Source organism: Erithacus rubecula (genome assembly GCF_903797595.1).
Source record: "Erithacus rubecula genome assembly, chromosome: 5".
Taxonomy (NCBI): domain Eukaryota; kingdom Metazoa; phylum Chordata; class Aves; order Passeriformes; family Muscicapidae; genus Erithacus; species Erithacus rubecula.
The window spans coordinates 5,049,232-5,071,843 of record NC_136687.1 but is presented as its reverse complement, the minus strand read 5'-3'; the positions used below and the strand labels follow the sequence as shown (position 1 = coordinate 5,071,843).

Below are 22,612 nucleotides of genomic sequence, written 5' to 3'. Positions count from 1 at the left end.
CGGGAGGAGTGAGCAGGGCGGGGCTCCTGCTGAGGCCCCTTCGCGGAGCGCTGTGGTCGCAGTTCAGTTCCTCACGTTTGGGGACGGGAGAGGTAATCTGTCGCAGCACCGTCTGTGTCGGCACCGCTGCACTTTGGTAGTGAGAAGCCAGAAAAAACAAATAATTATGGGGGGTGTGTGAGAGGAGCAAGCTCCGCGGCTGTGAGGCCCGCGCTTCCTCAGGCCGCCTCAGCGCGCGGCGCGGCTCAGCCTGAGGGCCGAGGGTCTGCCCCAGCCCCCGGGCCCGCTCCTCCATGGCCACGGCCATGGCCGTGTTCTGCAACTCCTGCCTCTGCGAGCCACAGAGCCCCACGCCGCGCTTCTGCCTCACCAGCTGCGGCCACGTTTTCTGTGAGGTTTGCCTGCAGAAAGGTAATTTATTGCTGCTGGGGCGAGCCCGGCTGGGCGGGCTGTGCTGGCGTGCACGCATCCGCCCCGAACATGGGTGTTTCTGAAAAAATGAAAGCCCTGAGTACTTTTTCGAATAACTGATAAGCCATTCCAATCTTTGCTGTTGATTTGCGTTGAACAGTAAAACCCGTCTGTGTCCACTCCCAGGCGGATGTGGGTTTGAGAACAAGCCTTGGACACAGGCAACGGAGCCTTTTCAAAACTGGATTTTGGATGCTTATGATCCATAATTTTGTAAAAAAACCCCACAAATAAATGGAACAAGCCTTGGGCACAGGCAACGGAGCCTTTTCAAAACTGGATTTTGGATGCTTATGATCCATAATTTTGTAAAAAAACCCCACAAATAAATGGCCTTCTGTTCTGGCTAATTTTGGAAAAATTATGGTCTTTCCTTAGTAAAATAGCAATTATAATAAAGAAGGATTTGTTTAGGGTAGGTTTTGGAAGTAGTCTTAATAAGTTTTAAGGCTCAGTATTGTTCCTGAAGACCTTCAGCAGCATGAGGGAAGATTGGAGGTGATGGTTTGTGTTATGTGCAATTCCAAAATTGTATTCTGGGACTCCCATGATGTTCCTGAACAAAGAGAGGTGGGAAAGACAGAGGAATAATGAAGTTGTTTTTGAAAAGGAAAAAAAATGCAGCAGACAAATATCAAGGTTTTTCCCTTTCATATCATGCTAAATGCCCTGGTTTTTGTGAGGGCACACAGAAAAAATGATCAATCTATATCTCAGAACTAAAGACTTTTGATGAGATGTTTTCACAGGAGGGTATTGAGGATAGAGGATCAAAAAATGCAGCCTCTTCAGCTTGCAGGCTCCTAGAACATGAACAACATATTCTCTTTCTGCTATTAATGTTGTTTGGCAGAAAAACATTTGAGAGATTATATATCTTCTTGCTGTGAATTCAATAGTAATGACAATACAAGGTTTTAAATGTATTTAAAGATGTTTATAAACATTGATCCTTAGAATCTTCAGAAAGGCAGAAGCTATTAAATTATCAACTATAAATATTAATATAATGTGTATTTATTGTAGGCATTTTCTAATATGTTTGCAGATAATCAAAGAGTTTAAAAGTCATAAAGTTTTAAAAAGTAATTTTATTGTTTTCTCACTGGAAGTATTCAAAAGGTAAAATTATTAACTCCTTGACATTTGGGTTTCATTTATTTTCTTGGGAGAACCCAACTGTGCCCCAGTCTAAAAAGCCATATATAGATTGACTCTAAGTCATTAGTGCACTTAAGCATACATTTAATTAAACCAGGCAAGTAGTCCTATTTAAATCAAGGGAACTAAAAGTCACCTGCATTCTGTGACACTAATCATATTCATAAAATCATTTACATGAATGCTTATTTGCAGGAGTAAGACCTGATGACATTCACACACATTTTTCCTGTGCAACTCTGTGTAATGGTTACAGAATCAGATTCTTTATTAATGTTTATTCATAGTTTGTATAACCAGCAGATTTCTTACACAAACTATGGAGGTTTAGGCATCATATTCTATTTACAATGTATTCAATATATATTCAGTTTGATCATATTTTAAATGTTTCTTCATCTTACAGGCAAAAAAGATGAATGCTTGATCTGTAAAAGTGCTTGTCGTACCTTACTCCTTTCAAAAGAGGTAAATCAAACTTTTCTTTTATTGCATTATGTTAATCTGTGGTTTGCTTAACAGCTAAACTATTTGCATTAAAAATGCTTCCTTTTTTTTATTTTTCCCAACTGTGACATGAATATTTGCTGATAATAGGTTGCTAAACTTAGATACTTAGGCACTAGACAGCTCATCTTTTTGTTGCATATATTCCTTCAAATTAAAGCCTGTGGAAACCTTTTTGGTTTTCAGATACTGCTAGACTGTAAATAATTCAAAACTTTTTAAGAAATATGGTTGGTTACTTTGTAACATCAGTAACTACTTTCAAAATGTGGAAAAATGTTTATTGATTTTGGCATTTGTACATCACAGAAAATGAACTGTAATGAATTATTTAATGTAATAGGCTGGGTTGAAAACCTGCATGATGTCTTAGCGCTGTTTTGATGTGGATTAGTTTTTTTTCCCCTGTTTTTTCTTAAGCTTAACTGTTTTCCTTGTGGCTGTGTGATTAAGAAAGGGGTTGAAATATTGTTGGGAATTCTTGTTATTCACTGGAGAATTAAGAGCTTTTAATTCCCTTTCTTGATTAATCATTAAGAATATTTAATTTTGCCATTTCTCCCAAGAGCAATCTTCTCTTTGGCTGATTTCATAAATAGGTTGTGAAAACATTCATGTTTTTGTAGACTGATGCCTAACTAAGAGACAATGCCTTATAAAGATAAAAGGGAAACACTAAAAACATTTAAGAAAATTCAATACAGCTGAACGTGAAGGGCTCCTAGGAATCTTACACATTGAAGAGGACACTGCTACTAAAAAAATTACAACAACAAAATGCAAATATAATACAAAAGAATGATGCACACAGTAATCAAATATGAAAAATTATCAAAAAGCCCTTCATAAAAATTCTAAAGGGCATATTTTGATATGCTTTCAATATCAACCTATTGTTGCTGCAGAGAATAATTTAAGTTGTCAGAGACCTCTGGAGGTCATCTTGTCTAACACCTTGCTTAAAACCAGGTTAATTTTCAAGTTACATCAGTCTTAAATTGCACCATTTCAGCAGAACATGATAATTTGCTTCAAAAACACAGAAGGAATTGACAAATGCAGTGATTGGGATAGTAACAAAAATATTACATGTTTCATTAGAACCTGCCACTGCTCTGGAGGGCTGGAAGGAAGCAAATTACCATATTCTTTAAAAAAGACATTAATGATGATTGCTTATCCTTGATTAAGAACAGATAAAATGATTGGAATGATAATTAAAGATGCATATAAAAAAGTCATGGCTCTATAATTCAGGAACCTGAGTGGAAATATACCTGGTGAGCTTTATGAGCTTGATGCTGTGGAAGAATTCCCAATGAGGAGGAGGTCCTATAAATGTGTTAGAGCTCCTAATTAAATTGTATGTTGGGGAAATCAACATGTACATGGTAAGCATTCTCATCTTTACATGAATGCATTCTTGCCACCTCTATGTCTTCCTTCTGTGTCTCATGATCCCCACTTGCTTTTCCCCAGAGGATGGTTAAATATTATGGTAAATCAGAACCTGGCTCTTCAGTGTTTCAGAGTACCATAGGAACATCTGCTACTCCTCCATGCAGCAGATAAAATACAGTGTTCTACAAATCTTTATTTGAAAGAGTTTTTGCATCACCATGAGGCTGGTTGGGTCAAATCTGATAGGTACTTTAAACCAAGGTCATTGCTTTGATAGAACCCTGAATAGATTTCAAGAGCTTGGCTCCTTTGAGTGCATTTCATTTAAAGAAACTGAATGTATTTTTACGATTATCTTAAGTTTTCAAGATGGAATATTATTGTCTTGTTTGTAGTTTCTTTGCTGAAATACCATAGGTAGGTTAACAGTGTTGTGTGTCTGCATTTCTCCATCTGTCAGCTGGAAATTTTGGAATACTTTGGCTAATGTCAACCGAATTCAAAATTGCAGAGGAAGTCTCAAATACAATTAATTACCTCCTGTGAGTTCTGTAAAAATTAGTAGCTGGGAAAAGCAATGAAAAGCAGTTTTCCTAAAGCATGCACAGCTCAGCAGTGAGCAAACAGTGCAGGCCATCACTAATTGCTGCATGGGACTTCCCAGCAGCTGATGTCACACTATGGGAAACAGAAGGTACAAATCTATTGCAAATTCAAGTTTTTAATTAAGCTCCTTACTCAGTTAGTTTTCATACATAAGATATTCAATTTCCCTTTATTGTTAAAAAGACATAATTTAAGCACACATTGAACATGGGTTTGGCTGTTGTTTAATCTTGGATGTTTGTCTTTATGCTAGTGCTAAGATATTTGTGGTGTAGACAAAAATACTATTTTTCTGGATGTTTGTGTATTTCAAAGTGGAGCAAAGCCTAACCCTTTTTGGTTTCAATGCATTATTTTTAATTTAATTGACTGCACTTATCCTTCTGCTTTCTTAGCATCCCAGCAAACTTGTGCTTCATTCACAAGGTGGCCCAGTTCTTACTTCTTTTAATAATTCACCTCTTAAAATATTTCTATTTTTTAAACCTTTCTGAGATTTTCAATACGTCTGGTAGTAATTTAGATTAGTAATTTAGCAGTTCAGTTCTTTTTTACTGGATTTTCAAAGGTGGTTCCTTACATGAAGGCTGCCTCCTTTCTGGGACTGCCTTCTCCTATTGTCTAAGGAAAAGCATTGTTTTTGGTCTTTTTATTCAAATTTGGGGGAGTTGTAAGCTTGCCTTCTCTTAATGCAATCACAGTACATCAAAGAGAACCACTCAGTTTACAGGTAGATTTTTTCCCTAGATTCATTTTTGAAAGCTATTTAACTATTTTAACTTAGTACTATAACTAGTACATCTATTTTGGAGATGTATTTTCTTTGTTTTTCTTATTAACAGATAGAAATGTGTGTATTCTGGATTAAAGTAACACTTAAGTTATCTACACTGCTTTGTCGATTTGGATAGATGAACAAATGTCATTATTATTCTGAAATTCTCTTTATATTTTGAAGCATTTTTTTCCTCACAGCAAGTAACAAGTGAATTTTTATTACAGTGATGGCTTAGGTGTAGAGAACTTCCTCAACATTTTTTAAAAGCACAGGTAGCCATTTGTGAGGCTACATCATGATCTCTGATTAAAAGACTCAAGCCATAAAATACTTCAAAAATTCAACAATTACTTAAGGGTTCTTTCCTTACTCTGGGACAATATTCTGCTGTCCAGTGGTCAGGGAGAGACAAAGGGATCCCAGTCAGTACTGAGAGTATTCTGAAAAAGGACTTTGAAACAAAGCTGATTGTAGGATGCATCCATGAGGCTGGGTATGATGAGAACCAAAAAGCCTGGAAAGGGGCTGCCAGAAACCTGGATGTGAATGCAATGCCTCTTCCAGGGGCCACAGCATCCTCCTTGAATGTCCTCTGAACACTGGTGCTATCTTAATCACATTAAGTATATAAGTGGATAATATATTTAAACAAAAGCCCAATGCTTTCCAGATGGTTGATAAGGCCATTAAAGAAAATTAGGCTTATTTTCAATTTCTGCATTATCCTTCTCTGATCTCTCTTTTTTTTTTTTTTTTTTTATTTTATTTATATACATCAGTCAATTTAAGAAACATTTTACAAAAGACTTTATTTAATGTGACTTGCTAATAAAAATGCTAACCTCAGTGTATTTTCATTTCTTCATAGACACACCCTGATATTCAATCACTGTTCATGCCAGTAGATGTGTTAAGCAAGAAATATTCAAAAGAAGAATCACAGGTAAATCTGCCTTGGAACTTTTGAACTCCATAAAATAATCAGCAACTTCTACTGATTTTTATGTGAATGAGAAAAGTATATGAGTGAATGCTTGAAAATGAATGTGTGCCCATTACTGTCTTTACTTCCTTAATTCCACAGTTTCTAAGTTCTTAAAGAGACATAAATTATTCATTATGGTCACTGCTTATGTTTTCAAACTCCCTCCAAGGACCACTAGTCTGGTTATTTTAATGGTGTAAAATCACTTTCAATACCATGCAATGAAAAATTAGATCTGCCAGAAGCTGAAGTGTGTCCAGATAGTATGCCTTAATTATAGCAATAAAAAGTTACACAGTGAAAACCTGAGCTGGCTACAGTCCTGAGCTGACTGTGCTCTCTCTCTCTTTCTCTCTCTCTCTTTCAGTTTTTTTTTTTCTTTTTTTTAATCAAAGCACACCTCTTTTATTTTTTTTTCCCCCCAGATAGATTGCTGTAAATGATTCCAAGGTAATTTTCCTCTTGCTTTCTGTGAATTCCAGATGGGATTCCTTTCTTCAGGTTCAGTTTCCAGTCAAGAACTTCAGTAGCTGTCTGGATTAAATAAGTGTATACAAACTCCCATTTCCTCCTTCTTTTCTGCATCTCCTCAACCTGGCTTTGGGACTTTGTGTCCTTGTCCCTCTTCCAGTGCATTTCAGCAGCAGTTTCAACCATTCCAGTAGTGCATTGTCCCTGGGCCCAGCTGCAGCCTTCATTGTCTATTCTCATCTCCTTGGGCTTGGACTTGCTGATCTTTGGGTGGGCTTCCTGATCCAGCAGAACAATAACCCAGGGAATATCACCTGTTTTCTTCAACAATGGATTCTCATTTGCTCAACCCCAGTCTTCACAGGCTTTTCCAGAACTGAGCTTGGCCCCTTTCCTGAGCAGTGCTCCTCAGATGCAGAAGTGGCACAAGGTAAACGTGAAGCCTTCCTGTGTCCTTCCATGCCCACTTTTTATGGGCAGGATCAGCAGTTACTCTGTAAACTGAACAAATGCAGGGAGCCACACCTCCAATCACGTGGGAATACAAACTTCCATAATGTGCCAAAGGAAGGAAAAAACAAAGCTCAGACTCTCAAGACTGAGGCAGGTTTTCTGTAGCCTGAGATAACCTGTTGGGGGCATGTTGAAGTGTAGTGAAGGCATTGTGGTATGTTCAGAACTTGGCCCAGCATCAAAAGATATAAGAGCATTTTATCTAATCTCTTATTTAATCTAGTATCTTGTCACATGGGTGGGTGCTTAGGGAAGCATAAGAGCAGAGCTGGATGCAGTAACACATCTTCAGAAGAGCCTCCCAGCTTTCAACAACTTGTGGCACAGGGATTTCTCAAGGTGGGGTTGGTCCTCTGCATTCAGGAGCTTGTGGTGGGTATTTTCCCCCACATAATTGTTAGGTTATGTCCTGAATTTTAGCATCTGTCTCATAGGAAGGGAAGGTCCACAGGTTGTTCACTGCATGATGATTATTTCATTTTTCAGGTTTTAACCTGTTGGTTTCATTTCTTACTCTTGAATCTAATTGTGAAGGAAAAAGTATCCAATGTCACTCACTACATCTGTGCTAATCATTAATTCTAGACTACTGATGCATCCCTTCTTCAACTGTCTTTTTTTTAGCTGCAAAGATTCCTATTGTATGTGGTCATTCTTTTACTGAAGTTCTTGCATACATCTGATTAATCTGAACTGTTTTCAGACCTACTCTGTCCTTTCTGAGATGTTAAGCATATTCAGGATATAGCAGCATGCATTTTTAAAGGGCAGTGTTGATGTCCCTTACTCCATTTTAAACCACTGGTAAGATCTGATTTACTTTCTGATTGGTACTGAGCACTAAACTGAAAAATTCAGGTTTCTCCTATACCCAAGAACTCATTTCTGAATGCGTGGAGGCAGCTCAGAGCCGTTGCTTTTTAAGAGGATATTTCTTCCATCAGTTGTTCCAAAGACAGGCTTGATCCTTTGATGGTATTCAGTAGGAACTTCTGAGATTTTTGCACAGGGAATAAAAAGTAACTGTTTAATTTGGATGCTCCTTTAGTGGTTTATATTCTCAGAGTGTTTCTTCTTGGTTATCTCTATTCCTACAGATTTTCTGGTGGTTTTCTTACATGTGAGAAGAAAGATTTATTAGAAGTTACTGGCTGTGTAATTTGTTCTTGTCTTTCCTGCCTTGTCATTTTTACTTTCAACTTGTCATGGTTTATGATTGTCATTTGGACACCAGAAGTGCTTACACATCACCAGACAGTGTGTCTAACAATTACTTTTTAATTAACTGGGTATTTTTACAAGGCATATTATAATTGCCAGTAAGATAGATTACTTTTTATGCTGCCATTAATTTTATGTGTTTGCTTAGCACTGATGACTAAGAAACACTGCAGCTAAACTGGCTTTCTAATGTCTTTACCTTTTTATTGAACATAGAGTTAAAATACAACTTCAGTGAAATAAATCTACTAGCTCTACTGTAGGTCATATTGGATTAAATGAACTTTATAAGACTTGTCTATCAGTGATAATAACTTAGAATAGTTTGGGATTTTTTTTTAGGATGATTTAAAGGAAATATGTTAACTGTCTATTAAAAGGGAGAAAACTTTGCATACTGTGAAGCAGTTCTATTCTATCACTTCTTTGCTAAGGTGCATAAATGTAATTATGTGAAGCTTGATAAAACTCTATTTTTTTTTAGGTTTCACAATTTCAAGGAAAATATCGTAAGCATTTGTTAACATACCACAAACAAAAGGTAACTTTAATTGAGATTTTCTAGGGTTTTGTTTATGTTTGCCATGTTACTTTGGTTTACTTTTAGAAACTATATTAATCTTTTATTGGAGTACTTAGAATAATTTATCAGGATTGGCTCATTGCTATCATTATAAAGAACAGTTTATAATTTCTTAAAGTCTGTGAGGACTCTATTAATTCTGTTGACTATTTATAATAAAACATTCTAGTTGTGAGGTGGTTAAGATTAAATGCAGAATCAAATGACCAGAGGAAAGAAACTAGTTCACTGTATGGAGGGGAAAGTGGAAGAGGTGGGATAGGGATAGAAGATAAGCCCAGAAGAAAAGAAGACTGTAGTTGACAAAATAAATGAGAAACTTGAGCAGTGGGGAACAAGAGTAAGGGCTAATACCCTGAGTTTGGAGCTCAGTATGAAGGACAGAATTAATTGTTCTGTGGGAGAGCAGGTACTGCATTTGTGACTGTGCTTCTTCCTTTGTAGGTTGGAAGGCACATTTCTTTTTCATTTTTCAGCTACTTCTAAATATTTGGGAAAATATTTGGATGTTTCTTTTATTTCTAATGACATGGGATGTTGCTTAAAGCTACTTGGCAGTACTGGTGACTTGACCTGTGAGTGGGTGCCCCATGTGTGAAATGACAGAGAAAAGCTCAAATTGCCTAGTTGGCAATTTCATGTGTGAGGAGAGTTTCTGGTATGATGGTAATGGATAGAAAGCTTGGAAAATTAGCTGCTCTGTGGGCCATTCTTCCCTCTTCTCCATGAATACATTTTGGGATCACTCATAGTGTACTGTGGTGTGTGGAGTTCTTGTAGGGTCCTGTCCTTCTGCTTTTAAAGCCAGCCAGGGAGGAATCCTGATTTCATCTCCCTTCTAATTTATTGTACCAACTCCAGATGGTAAAACTGAAACCTGTAGATAAAGTAAAATAAATATTTTAATAGAATTCAGCATCAATAGAAGTATTATTTCCAAAGTATCTGTAGAGAATTTTGATACTTTGGAATGGAATTTTTAAAGTTATTGGCTGTTCAGCCATTCGCTCAGCAGTGTTTATAAAGTACTCAGGGATGGTATTTTACCTGAGGAAAGTGTTCTGGTGACTTGACCTAAGGAAAGAATTCAGTTGGAAAAGTAGTTGGTTGCTGCTTCAGTGGCACAGTGTTTTGGGTGGGTTGGTTGTTGTTTTGCCCATTCTGTGTATTGTTAGTATGTTAAAACTGCTTGCATTGCATCAGGGTCAGGAGAGGCTGGTTGTATTAAGCACCATTCTGGTTTCTCATGCTTGGCTGTCCTGGGTCAGGTCCCCTTCCTTATTTTTAATTTGTTATCCTTGTCACTGTCAACAAACAAAGTCTCATGGTCTTTACTAAACTGCTTTGTTGCTGTTTTTGTGAGTTGTGCAGGCATTGCAGGTGATGGTGGGCACTTGCTGTGCAGGTCTCAATGCCCTGTTGTGCTAGGACCCCAAAATATTGAAAATCAAATAGTTTTCTTCTTTAAGGTAATTTGGTCTTAAAATTACCCAGTCCTAGATTACCAGAGTGACAGGGTTAACTGCATTCTTCCTGACTGGTCCCTTTCTTAATCAAACCTAGCTTTCATTAGGAAGGAAAAAAACAGGACACCAAAAACCAGGTCTTACATAAATTACATATTTTGTTTAGTCTGTTTTGCTTCTGTAAAAAGAGCATGGTATCTCCCACAAACAATATGATTTTATAAATCAGATAATTTTAATAAAGAACTCAAAATAATAGTTTGAGAAGCATGAAAAGTTAACAAGCAAATTAATAATTTGCCTTCAAATCAATATATGAACAGTGTGAAGGATTAAGGTCCCATAATGGAAATTAGAGATCAAATATAGATGCAGTATTGAGGCTGTTGAGTAAATTTTTACATCCTTCATAAAATACATATTCACATAATGAAGGACTGTAAAAAATAGGCATACTACAGAGCTGACCTAGTGCTCTTGACCTTAATATTCTTCAATTTTGCCAGCTCATGACATTCTTTAATGGAGATATTTGTGGTTGTATCTCTAACAGGAAAAAAAATTTTTCACTTAGGCTTACGACAAATAGATCCTGAAATGAACTAAAAACATTTTGAATCTGAAACGAGAAATATGGGATCATGGTATTTTGTACATTTATTGGTGGCTTTTTCAGATAACTCCATATTAATCATAACAAAGCTTTTATATCATATATGGAAAATAGGAAGTAAAAGAAAAGAAAACTGTTTTTAAGCACTTTTTCTAGTATTCATTTATCCAGTATTACTAGCACACTTAAGAAAAGGTAATCAAACTAAGTCTTTAACTGCCAAAAAGAAGCATATCTCTTCCAGGCTGACTGTTTAATGATCCATAACACAGCCATAACAGCTCCAATAAATCTGGAATAGCAATGATGTCTTAAGATTAAACCAAATAGAAAGCAGCCTTTCAACACTTTAGAATACTAGCTGGATGAAAATGAAGCTGTATATCACACAAATAGGCTTTGTTTAAATCTATGATTATCTCACAGATAGCAAAGCTGGAAGAGTCTCTTAAGAAAGTAACACAACAAATGCAACAGCTTCAATGGTAAGAGGTTTAATGCAGCAAAAGTAAATGTAATCAGACAACAGTAAGTTTAATTGATCAAACAATGAAAAGTTCATGTTTTGTTTGCCTTTCTCATATGTTTTTGCAGAAATAAATGTATAGTGATTTCTGACATCAAATCTATTTTTTCACAATAATCAGTCCTGTCAGGAAGTAATCCTTTTATTTTGTAATTCAACTCAGCAGTTAAAATGAATTTTTAATAAAGTCTATCACACAGATACTCAGTTTAAAATTTTTATTTGCAGTTACATAACCATGTTTGTGTGTTTTGCAATGGACTTTATAGCATCAGCCTGGAAAGTACTATAAAACCTTTCATGGTATCTTAGCCCATTTACAAATTTGCCAGAGTTTTGTAATATGGTTTTCATCTTTCCTATTTCTAGTAAAAATGAAATTTTTGTCTCATCTTGAATGAGTCTTTTTTTCTGAAATGTTTCAAAGTGGTAACCAAATGGTTGCTCGTCCTTATCTGCCTGCTCAGTGACTTCATCTTTTCATTTTATTTCCAACATAAGGCCAAAACTGTTACTGAAATCTCATTAAAAAGCCAGTTCATGCAATCAGCATTTTAATTACGTAGATTTTTGTATCTTTATTGCTTTTCTGTGGTTTTTTGTGATTTTTTTTTTTTTTAGTACAGACTTTCCCTTGACTCTTAAACACACACAATACTGTATTTTGCTCTCTCAGGCTGCTTGGTGTAATGTAACAGAAAAAAAAAACATAAAGGAAACTTTGTATGTGGTGGATTATTGCAGTTTATGCATTTTTACTCACTGCCTCTGTTTTTTTGTGTGCATCTCAAATAAATATAATCTTGGTTATATCAATTACAGAGTTCTTACTGAATTTTAGAATTTATTTTTCAGTGTTTTACAAAGTTATTGTTGAATAGCATGAAAATGCCAACATTTCATTTGATAACTAGATTTCTTAAAGTTTGGTAAATGTATAATTTGGTGAAATGAAATGAATTTTGCACTTAGCTGTAGTTAATAGTTGTATTTTAACGTCTTTTGTTCTCTAATTTGCCATAATGTTGTGCTAAATTTGATGTTGCTTGGTACATAATGAGCACAGCAAATATTATGTAAAGAGCAAGTTCATAGCTTTACCAAATAAATTCTTACTTTGCTTTGTGGCAAATGATGTCATGTTAAAACTACTCTTGATGGATAAAAGACTTGGATTTTATAATTTATTGACCAATTAGGCATGTGAACTAATTAAACCAGCTTTCAGTTTATATCTGTTTTTTTTTCTTTCCCCTTCAGTATGAAACCTCCTGAAAAAACTACACCGCTGCCATTTTCCAGTGCAAGCAGAGATCCATTTTCCAGTAAGAAGTGTTGATTTAAAATATTTACTATGGAATACCTGTCACTGGACATAGGTGTGTCTAATACTAAATTTCTTAATGACTTCAGTTCCTTCAAGAAAACAGGATGTTTATTCTTCATATTCTCTTCATTCGAGTCGTCCTTCCACTTCTGAAACGTGGGTACAAATTTGTTAATTTTCAATAAAAATCTTAACTGATATTTTATATGGAAAGTAATCTTTTTTTGGTGAGTTTAAAATATTTTCTGATTTTGTGGTTTTTTTTTTGCAAACTGCTTAAGTATGAAAGAGCTTAGGAAAATCTTATCTATTGAAGTGTACATTACAGTTGTATGGATGCTGGTTACTGGAAAGAAATTATTCTTATTCTAAAGAACTTTTGGATGAATAGCTAATTAGCTAGATTAGTGAGATACTCTCCATCTACCACAGAGAAAAACTAAATTTATTGTACAGACTCCTGTATGTACACTGTAGTTGTCTCAGGTTAGATGGGATGAGCCAGTCTAATAAGGCTTATTTAATTTTAAGTAAAATGAGTACACAGCTTACTCAAGCTAAAATATTTCTGTGACTGTGACTTTCTTTTCTACAAAAAAACAGATTCAGAGTGCCCCTGTTGCAGATACAAATGACAAATACATAAATATGCATATTTACTCAGACAAATAGAAGAATAACAATGCTAATCATAATATAACTTTCTCTGTAAATGTCTAAACCAAAACTCAGAATCAATGAATAGATTTTTCTTACTGCTAGAGAGTTTTGGAGTAAGTCCTAAATACTTATGTGCCTTATGCATTATGTATTATGCTTTTCCATTACTAGACAAATTTAACATTAAACTCTAAGATAATTTTAGTCTTTATAATGAAAATGTTATTTTTATTACAATGTCATACTTTGACCTTTCTTGCAAGGGTTGAGGCAATGGAGATTGATCCTGTACCTTCACCAATGAGGAGAGTAAGTGGGTTTTTTAAAATATATGTTTGTGTATAGTTACACATATACATCATTTTGATTTCTCCTACTCTGTTAATGCTGCAAAAAATGGGATTCTCTCCCCATCCCATTCAAAACCATTCTATGTGCATGATGATTTCAGATATGCTTGATGCAAGGTAGAAGTCAGATGCTCCCCAAAAGAAACCAAAAGGAAATAAATCACAACATTGATGTCTGGAATTGTATTCTCCACATGCCATATACAAGCTTTTAAACTTGTGATGCCAAAGTAAATGGCAAATTCTTAAAATCCCAATACTACAAATATATCAGTGATCTGAAAGCACCATTTAGGCTGTGATACCTGAGAAGAGAATTGCAGGTTTTGAGTGATATTGCTCACATAAGAATGAAGGCAGGAGCTTTTCATGGTGTTGGTATCTAGTTAGGAGAGGTGACATCCAGAAACAGCTGCTAGCTTGCAAATGGAGTCTCAGCACAGAAAATAGTGAGTGTCTCTAACACTTCTTACCTGAATGTGATTGGTTATAATAAAGCTAAAATACATGTATTTCCCACCTACCCATAGATCTTTAAAAATAATAACAATTCTCAGGTTTTGTGTTTTAGTGCTATGAACAAAAGTGACGGGAGAGAGTTCTGGAAATCTGCAGGCTCTGTAAATCTATAAAAATATAACACCTCTTGCTTAAAATATCTTAATAATTAATATACTTACTACACTGTGGTTAATGACTTGCCATTCATTTAGCTGGAGACACCAACTGGTCCAACAAGAGTATCAGTAATAACTCCACCACAAGAAGGACATATGGGTGAGTAGAAGTAAACTTTGTAACTGAGTAACATTTCTGTTACATTAGGAGGATGAATAAATGAAAATCCATACATTAGCAATTTACTGAAAGAATTTGCATTTTGTTGATGTGTGAGGAATTTATCATGTGGACTTCAGTCCAGCAGCTGGGAAAGGGTTAAAATGGAGTATGAAATGTTTTCCTAGTACTTACCTCTTCTGTTCAGTAAATGATTACTTGTAACCAAAGTGATTTTTGCTGAAATAACAGTTGCAAAGAAAATACTGTAACTGAATATGTGATTGAACTGAACAGGGATACTTGCACTATACATTGTTGACCCTCTGTTTAGCTTTGTTTTTATTTTTTGTGACTATTTGTTATTAACAGAGAGTAACATTGTCCACAATGTCATGTTAAATGTCACATGAAGGAAAGGGGAGAAACTAAATGGAAGTTAAAAAAAATTACCTAATAACAGAAGTGAGGTAGTTGAGATCAAGAATTTCTTCAAAAAGGTGATTTTTTTTTTTTCACCTTATCACTGTTATAGGCTATAAGACATTTGACCTGCCACTACTTTCTTTCATTCCTTCATACCCTGTGCTTGGGTAACACTCAGATGTAAATGAGACATGAGTAACAGCCTCATGGAATTGGTGCAGTCTCTGGAGAGCTGTTTATTTGTGAGGAGTTTCCCACAATTCCAAATGCTTTGAAGGCCTGCTGTTCATGTGTCTCTCCCATTCTTGGTTTTACATTCAGCATGTTTCTGCAGCAGCCCATGCTCAGTCAGGCTTTCACCTGGCTTCAGCAGTTCACAGAATCCATCTGCAGCCACATAAAGAACTTTTAGCACTCTTGTGTTTTGACGTGGTGTAAGTGTCCTGAAACAAAGACAAATGCAATTGCAATTCAGTGAAGGAGGAAAATTTGCTTTTTCTGTGTTATGTCTGATTTATATGCTCAGATCCTTCCTAAATACATGATTGCCTATAAATCTAGGCATAACAAGATAAAGAGAGCTGAGGTTAACTGGATTTTTTTATTGTGTCTAAATATAAATAGATATTTATTAGACAGTAAACTTTTATGTAGAACAGTTATGTGTTCAGCAGATTTCAGAACCTTCACATAAAGTTTTGCAGTGGACAGTGCTGAGGGAATTAAAGTTTATGTGCAAAAGTAAGGGTAAGTGGAAACAATGATTTAATGGTGCACTAAGGGAAGTTTCCTTCTTAGGGGTGGATGGGACAGAAAAAGATCAGCTGAAGAAAAGGAGCACTTCAGCACAGCTGTCTTAATAGTCTAATAATAGTCTAATAAATGAAAGAAGGTGAAAGAAGCCAACACATGTTTAACTGGAACAAGATTTACAGGGATGGTGCAATAGGATGTTTTTGTAACAGCTGAGCTCTCTCATTGACTATTGTAATTGTGCACCATTTTTAGTTCTTGAATTAAGCCATCATGAATTTGTCCCAAATCATGCAATAAAAGTACTAATCTTAGTTTCCAAAGTTAACCCTTAAGTAAAACGAGTCATTCACTTTGATCCTGTTTTCCAAAATCTGATTCCAACAGGTAGCATGTCCTACAGACATTCTCAGACAGCTGTCATAATGCCACGTCGGAAGACTGAAGCAGAATCTGCAAGGTAATATTTCAATACTTTTTCAAGAGGTTACCATGTCTTCTAAGTGATTGAAATTTCCCCTCTGGTGTGTATTTATCTGTAAATTGTAAAGTTGTATTCTAGATCTGAGGAAGTGTTATTGTGGAGCCTGGCTATCATCTATGTGAATGTTTGGTTTTGGGGGAAAGTTTATTTTGAAGTCATGTTTTTCAAAAATGTGTGGATATAATCTGTGCTTCTGTAGCTGTTGACATCTACAGTCAGGGTGCTCCTATAAAAAGGGGTAGTAATTTTATAATGAGGAAGTTTAACATTGCTTCTACTGTATCATTCTTATAAAAATCAGAGATGAAAGCACAATATCTGCACAAGGGCTGTTCTCTGAATGATCCAAACTTTTCATGCAGCCTGCAACAGGTGTTTCATTGAAACATTAAAAAAGTCTTAACTGTGAGAATTATTAACATCAATAAATTACTTTAAATAATTTCAGAAGAATTTAACTCGTTCTTTATAATCATTAAGCCAAATATATCTTTGTAGCAGAAATGTAAAATATGTGTTACAAAGTACTTTTTTTTTTCCACCTCTGATACCCTAATTGTTTTGTCAGTCTGCTTCTTGAGATATGTAAAAATCTTAAGCAAGTAATAGTACTTAATTTATAGCATTTTCCTTTAAAATATTCGGCAACGAATTGAAGTAATTTGGAAATCTTTTGTATTGTTACAGAAGTAGCCTCAAATCACATGCATGAATTAATTTCATTAACAGATCCACCCCTGTGAGCTTACCACGTAGTGCATGTCCATCACCAGCTGGATCCCAGAGCAGTCGAAGGGGATCATGGGCCAGTTCTGATTTCAGAACCCCTCAGATGTTCCCATTTACATCACCTTCCCCACAGCAGTCTCTGTTAAGGCAACGAATCACCATCCCTGATTTTCTGCTAAGACAACAAGGCAAGTATATTAATAAAATAACATTTACCACTTTGTGAAAAATTTTCAGCATAGCAGCTTAAATAAATTAACCAAAGTAAAAATTATATTTCAGAATTGGAAGTAGGCTCTCAGCAAAATATGAAAGGCTTGGGTGTTTATTTTGCCTTGGGATGTGTGGGATGGTATCTGCTGTGAAAATGTGTTCTTGCTTCACTTCAGAATTAGATTTTAGCAGAGATTTAAATCTGATCCTGTCCAAATTTTTCTGTCTCAACTGCACATTTCTTAAAGATCTGCCTATAAGACATCCACGTAAATGTCCACAGATCATAGTAAAAAGGGAGCTAGTCCAGGATGTTATTTGTTGAGTGCAACATCAAACTAGCAAAAGCAGCTGCATAAACATCAGCCCGAGGGGAGTGGATGTGGGTAGGAATTGCAGTGGAGCAGATTGATTAATAAAATCACAGAATCAGAGTCACAGAACCATAGAACAGCTCTGGTCAGAAGGCACCTTGAATGGTCCAGCCCTCTTTGGGAAAGAGAACCTGGATGAGATCATGTAGCACCCTTACCAGTCACATCTTGCAAACCTAATTCTCTTTATTGCCCAGTTTGCATCATAAGGGAAGTATCTTTTTTAACTTACCTTAAAAAGATAATGCACCTCTAAAGCACTTTTAGACAATACTAATAAATGTGATCTTGCTGCAAATCCCAGGTAGTTTTGACCTCGTGAAACTGAAATAAAAATATTTTAAGAAATGAAGGCCTATAGCTTGTAAAAGCTTACATCACATTTATTTTAATTGTGAAGTTTCTGGGTATTGATACGATATGTGAAATAATGCATGAACTGATTGGATCTCTGTAGGAGAAATAAATGTTATTTAAAAAGTAGCTGTATTGAACTTTAGTAATAGATGTCATTTGGCTATATGATTGCAATTAATTTGAGTTCATATACAGAATAATGCTTTGGAGATTCACTTGTGGAGCTAAAATTGGAATATAGCAAAAATACTTTTATGGAAATACAGAGGAGCACATTTGTATTCATGAAAATGGCAATATAAAAGTTTTCATCAATTGTATAGGTTGTATTTTTAATTTTTGACAGTTTTGCTTTTCCTTACATATAATTCCCCAAATAATTTACATTAATAAAGCTTTACTTCAGTTTTAACAAGTTTTTTTTGTTGTTGTTGTTTTTGCCTGTGTTTTTATTCTAGGATCAACTAATTTAGGAGGACATTCAGCAGAGAGATGAGAAACATCTGTGAATTGTTTTGGTCAAGAAGCATCTGGAGAAACAATGCATAGTCTCTAGATATCAAAGTATTTGTAACTTCCATAATTGTCAAATTGTCATAAACCAGCAAATTGTTCAGCATGAATACTGTATTTAAAACATCAGTGATCTTTTTGATCAACATCTATTGAAGTTTTAGATGGGAGTACAAAATTTTCTTGTTTTTCAAAATTCAGGCTTCAAATATATTGCATAAATAGAAGTCCTTTATTACCTAAGTGTTAAGGCAAAACATGATTATATGTTGAATGAGCACATTTTTCTGTGAGTGCATGGAGCTGCAGGAAAAATAATTGTGCCTGTACAGTATTACAGATAGAATGCAGTCCTAAAAAAAAAATAAATTTATTTATGGATTTTTGGTTACAGAATTCCAAAGTTTGGCTCTTACTTAATGCATCTCCTTTTGTTTGCACTTTTAAAAAAGGGTGAGTTTGTGGGGTATTACATTCTAACAGGCTCCACTGAGCTCAGAACACAGTATTTGTTCTGCACTTGTGAAAGTTCAGCATTTGATATAAGTAGCAAGGATTTCTTCACAAAATTGAATGAAATGGGGAAACTGGGATGAAGAGACAAAACACAGCAAAGACTATTTTTACTTTTGCACAGGAATAGCAACTGGAGACTGAATGAAGAGTGCCAGAATGCACCCTTTTCCTTCTGAGAACAACTGTGAAATTCATATTCCCACCATCACTGTGTATGTGCCAAAATTTTGGCATGACTGAGTCATCGAATGCCTTTGTTTTGTTTTGACCCTTCTTTTATCTGGACTATTTTAAATATAGTAAAACTAATAGCTGATGTGGGGTTTTCTTTGAGATTAAGTTCCCTGAATATATGATAAATTTCTTTTGAGTTAAAATGTTTTACTTTTCACATTCTAAGTGCATGGGAGAAGAAAACTTAATGAAAGATTCAGGAGCTGAGAAGGGAACTGGAAGTGGTCATTGACCAAATACCATCGTTGGCAAACCAGACTCAAGATGAGTATATCAATTGAATTTATTGCTAAGAAAATCACATCAGGATAAAGAGAGTTAAAATAAATCTTAAAAAAACTTCCTCCCACCCCTTCCTCCTTCTCAGCTCTACCTCCTCCCCCAGAAGTGTCTGGAGACAGAGAAAAGGAGTTACAGTCATTTCACGTGTTTCTTCCACTGCTCAGGGAGAAGAGTCCTTATCTTGCTCCAACATGCAAATTTTCCACTTGCCTTGTTTCAATGTATAGCTGCCTTTACTTTTTTTTTTTTTTTTTTTTTTTTTTTTTTTTTTTTTTTTACCATGGGAAAGTTGGTGGGTTTTTTTCTTTTCTGTATTCTTCAGAGTTTAGCAGGGATCTCAAAGTCAACTTCCTTCTAATCAAACTTCCAATTAAAATATTTAATTTTGCAGCGCCACGGACATGTTAAAATAAAGGTGTGTAGTGTAGCTCTTGAAAAATTTCAACTCTCATTTAGTTCCAGATGAGTTTCAATAGCTTGAAAAGTGAGGCTGGTAAAACATGATTGCATTCTTTGGCATTATCTGTGCCACAGTGGTTTTCTGTTTGTTTGGATGCCAAGAAGGGATTCCCTCTAATATCTGTTTCATCACACTGCAGAGTCATCATCCAAGTCTGTGAAGTCATACTATAGCTTTTATAATTGCTGAAAATTTCATTCTGCAGTCAGGTGGAATACTTTGGTTTTATTGGTTTTGTTTCTCTTTCATCCCACTCCACAAGCCCCCATCAATTGCAGAACTGAGCTTCGTGAAGCTGAAAATTTGTGTCTATTATAGAATTAGTGTAGGAAAGAGTCACACATGCTAGATCTACAATAGTCACAATAACAAAGAATCACCTGTCATTTAGAGATGTGAATAAATATTCACAGAGAATGGAATGATTTCTGTTTCCTGCTCACCACAATGGTTTCCACTTGTATTCAGGAACAATTTTTCATGTTTCAGGTAATCATCATTTACCTTTTCTGTAGTGAAAGCTGGACACAGACAGACTGTTTTGTAGCTGTAGATTAAGGGGAGAACTTGGAACATCACACCAATAAAGAAAATAGGTGTAGTATGAAAATGGATATTTATATTATTTTATTGCTGTTTTGAACTACTTAGTGTCTGGTAGTATCTTCTACTTCACATGTATTACCTAATGTATTTGACCCCACAGTCTAATCCTGAAGAAAAAAAAAGCATGAAGCAACCTCATCTTCAGAAATATTACAGCTTTGAAATGCACTTTGAAGAGAAACAATGTAATTTGAGAAAGAAAGCAAAGGCACTGGAGCTATCCATGCTGAGGAGAAGCCCTTTTGATATACTTTAGAAGCCCTTTAAATAAACTGTTGATTTTTTAAAAAACTTTCATCTAAGTTGGTCCTATATAAGTTAACGTAATAGGTAGGAAAAAAAAACCATTAAAAATGTAGAAACAGTTTGAGGAGTTGTTTGCCAAGTAGTTTGCCAAGTTCTATAATTTATTTAAAAAAGGTTGAGAAAACTATATTCAGTATTTCATTCTTTAAGAAGAGGAGAAGGGGAAAGAAAAGCAAGAATTTTTCTATCTTCCTACAGGCACAGAAGTTCCTATATCACTGTCAGGCATCTGCATAGAATTTCTTTTGCTTTTGTGCGTCATTCACATGCAAGGAAATTTGCAGTTCACTGAGGGTGCAGCAGAGGGTGCTGAGCTACCTCTAAACAAATCCACTGCTCACTGCTCTTTGGATAAGGGGGCTGAAATCGGGCCTGTGCCTTTTCGGTAGAGCTTACATGGAAAAGCTGCAGGCGGTGAGAGGAGAGAGGATGTGATGTAGAGTCTGAATTTGAAACATCTGAAAAGCACCCAAAGGTCAACAGCAAGAATGAGGGACTACATAAGGGCACTGGAAGTTACAATGAATTCAGATGCAGGAGTAGAATGGAAGCAGGGGTCAGTCATGCTGGGGCGGGGGGGGATAAGTAGTAGGAATAAATTATTTATTACTTCTGAAAATTTCTGGACAGAGGACTTTGGCACAATGGGCATTCAAGACTTCAGCTTTAAGAAGCAGCAGCTGGAGCTGTGCTGTGTAACTTTGAGAAACAGAGACTGAACTGACCCAGTTCTTCTCAGTTTCTGTCTGTAGCTTTCTGGCCTTAAGGCATAAGAGGGCACCAATTTATCTTTTTCAGTTTTCTGGGAGAGAACACGAGTATATATTTCACTACAAGGGTGTTTTATGCACACACAAACAATAGCAGAGGATTTTATTACGAGTCAGAATTGTGCTATTCATGCAATGGGGTCAGCAGTCATGCTGAAGGTATCCTCTTGTTTGCATTATCGTTGCCAGCTTCAGCTTCATTTCACAGTCATCACATCTCCCTCACAAGGTGATGCTTATGCCATATAAGGCAGCATCATGTCTATTTATTCCTGTGTGACACAAAGGAAGTCTGTTGGAGACAAATGCTTGGTCTGTTAGACATAATACCTGATACTTGCCAAGAAGCGTTTTCTACAATTGTGCCAATTAAAATGTGAAATTGCTACCACTTATTTTTGAACTCTCTTGTTCTGGCAGTCAGGAAAGAATGCCATAACTCATCAAGATGCAGCGCTGTCGGTTTATCTATGATAGTTCTGTTTTCCCTCTAGAATTTAACCTGCTCCTGACCTGAGGAAATGCAATTTGATAATTTTCTCCTTCTGTGGTCTCTGTGTCAAAGATGCCAACATACTTCTGTCTGTAGATCAGCTTTGTGTGCCTTTGGAGCACATGCTGTTTCTGATGGTCCAATGTGTGGCATTTTGCCACACTCTTTCTGCAAATGTCTCCTGTGCAGATAAAAACTGCTGTGCAAATAGGACACTGCTCATGTTCATGCTGTAGTGTTTGGGGTTCTTCCACATTGTGCCTTTAGCTGGATATCTCACCACCTCCAGAAAGATTTAGCACTATCCAGTCACTAAATCATCTGCATCACTGGAATCCCTGACTGTTACAACACTTTGCAGGGAAACCTGCCTTTCATAAAAGGATTGACTTGCTGAGTGTCTCCATGGGGAAGGTTAGTGATGTTCTGCCCTGAGGATCCTTTGTCTCGTATGCCACATGAGCTTTGGGCAACTCTTCTCTTGATTATGTCTAAAGCCCTGATAATTTGTCCCTTGAAGTGGTATTAAATGTTTGTCCTGAATTCTAATATTAAAGTAATACCAGGGACTAGGGTACCAGCTGTGCATCTGGTACCTGGAGGGATGAGGAAAGAACAAAATGGTAAATTTGTGTGGTGACAAGGTGGGGAAGGACGTGACTCTGAGTGTGAAGTGTGAA

The 22,612-nt window shown here is 36.0% G+C and overlaps 1 protein-coding gene across 1 annotated transcript; it reads left to right on the top strand.

The window, feature by feature from the left end:
- The first annotated feature begins 238 nt into the window (after positions 1-238).
- On the top strand, positions 239-20,363 carry RNF212 (ring finger protein 212). Its single transcript, XM_079305819.1, has 12 exons — positions 239-411; positions 2,039-2,100; positions 5,793-5,867; positions 8,599-8,655; positions 11,203-11,261; positions 12,563-12,627; positions 12,716-12,785; positions 13,553-13,598; positions 14,353-14,416; positions 15,983-16,055; positions 16,809-16,996; positions 18,211-20,363. Exons 1-12 carry the CDS (start codon positions 294-296, stop codon positions 18,246-18,248), a joined length of 915 nt encoding a protein of 304 aa, XP_079161945.1. The 5' UTR covers positions 239-293; the 3' UTR covers positions 18,249-20,363.
- The last annotated feature ends 2,249 nt before the right edge of the window (positions 20,364-22,612 follow it).

Excerpts from the sequence above, each read along its gene's own strand:
- RNF212 (XM_079305819.1), top strand. The coding sequence starts at position 294 with ATGGCCACGGCCATGGCCGTGTTCTGCAACTCCTGCCTCTGCGAGCCA. Across the intron at positions 412-2,038 it reads TGAGGTTTGCCTGCAGAAAG|GCAAAAAAGATGAATGCTTG; the intron begins GTAATTTATTGC and ends TTCATCTTACAG. Across the intron at positions 16,997-18,210 it reads TTTTCTGCTAAGACAACAAG|GATCAACTAATTTAGGAGGA; the intron begins GCAAGTATATTA and ends TTTTTATTCTAG.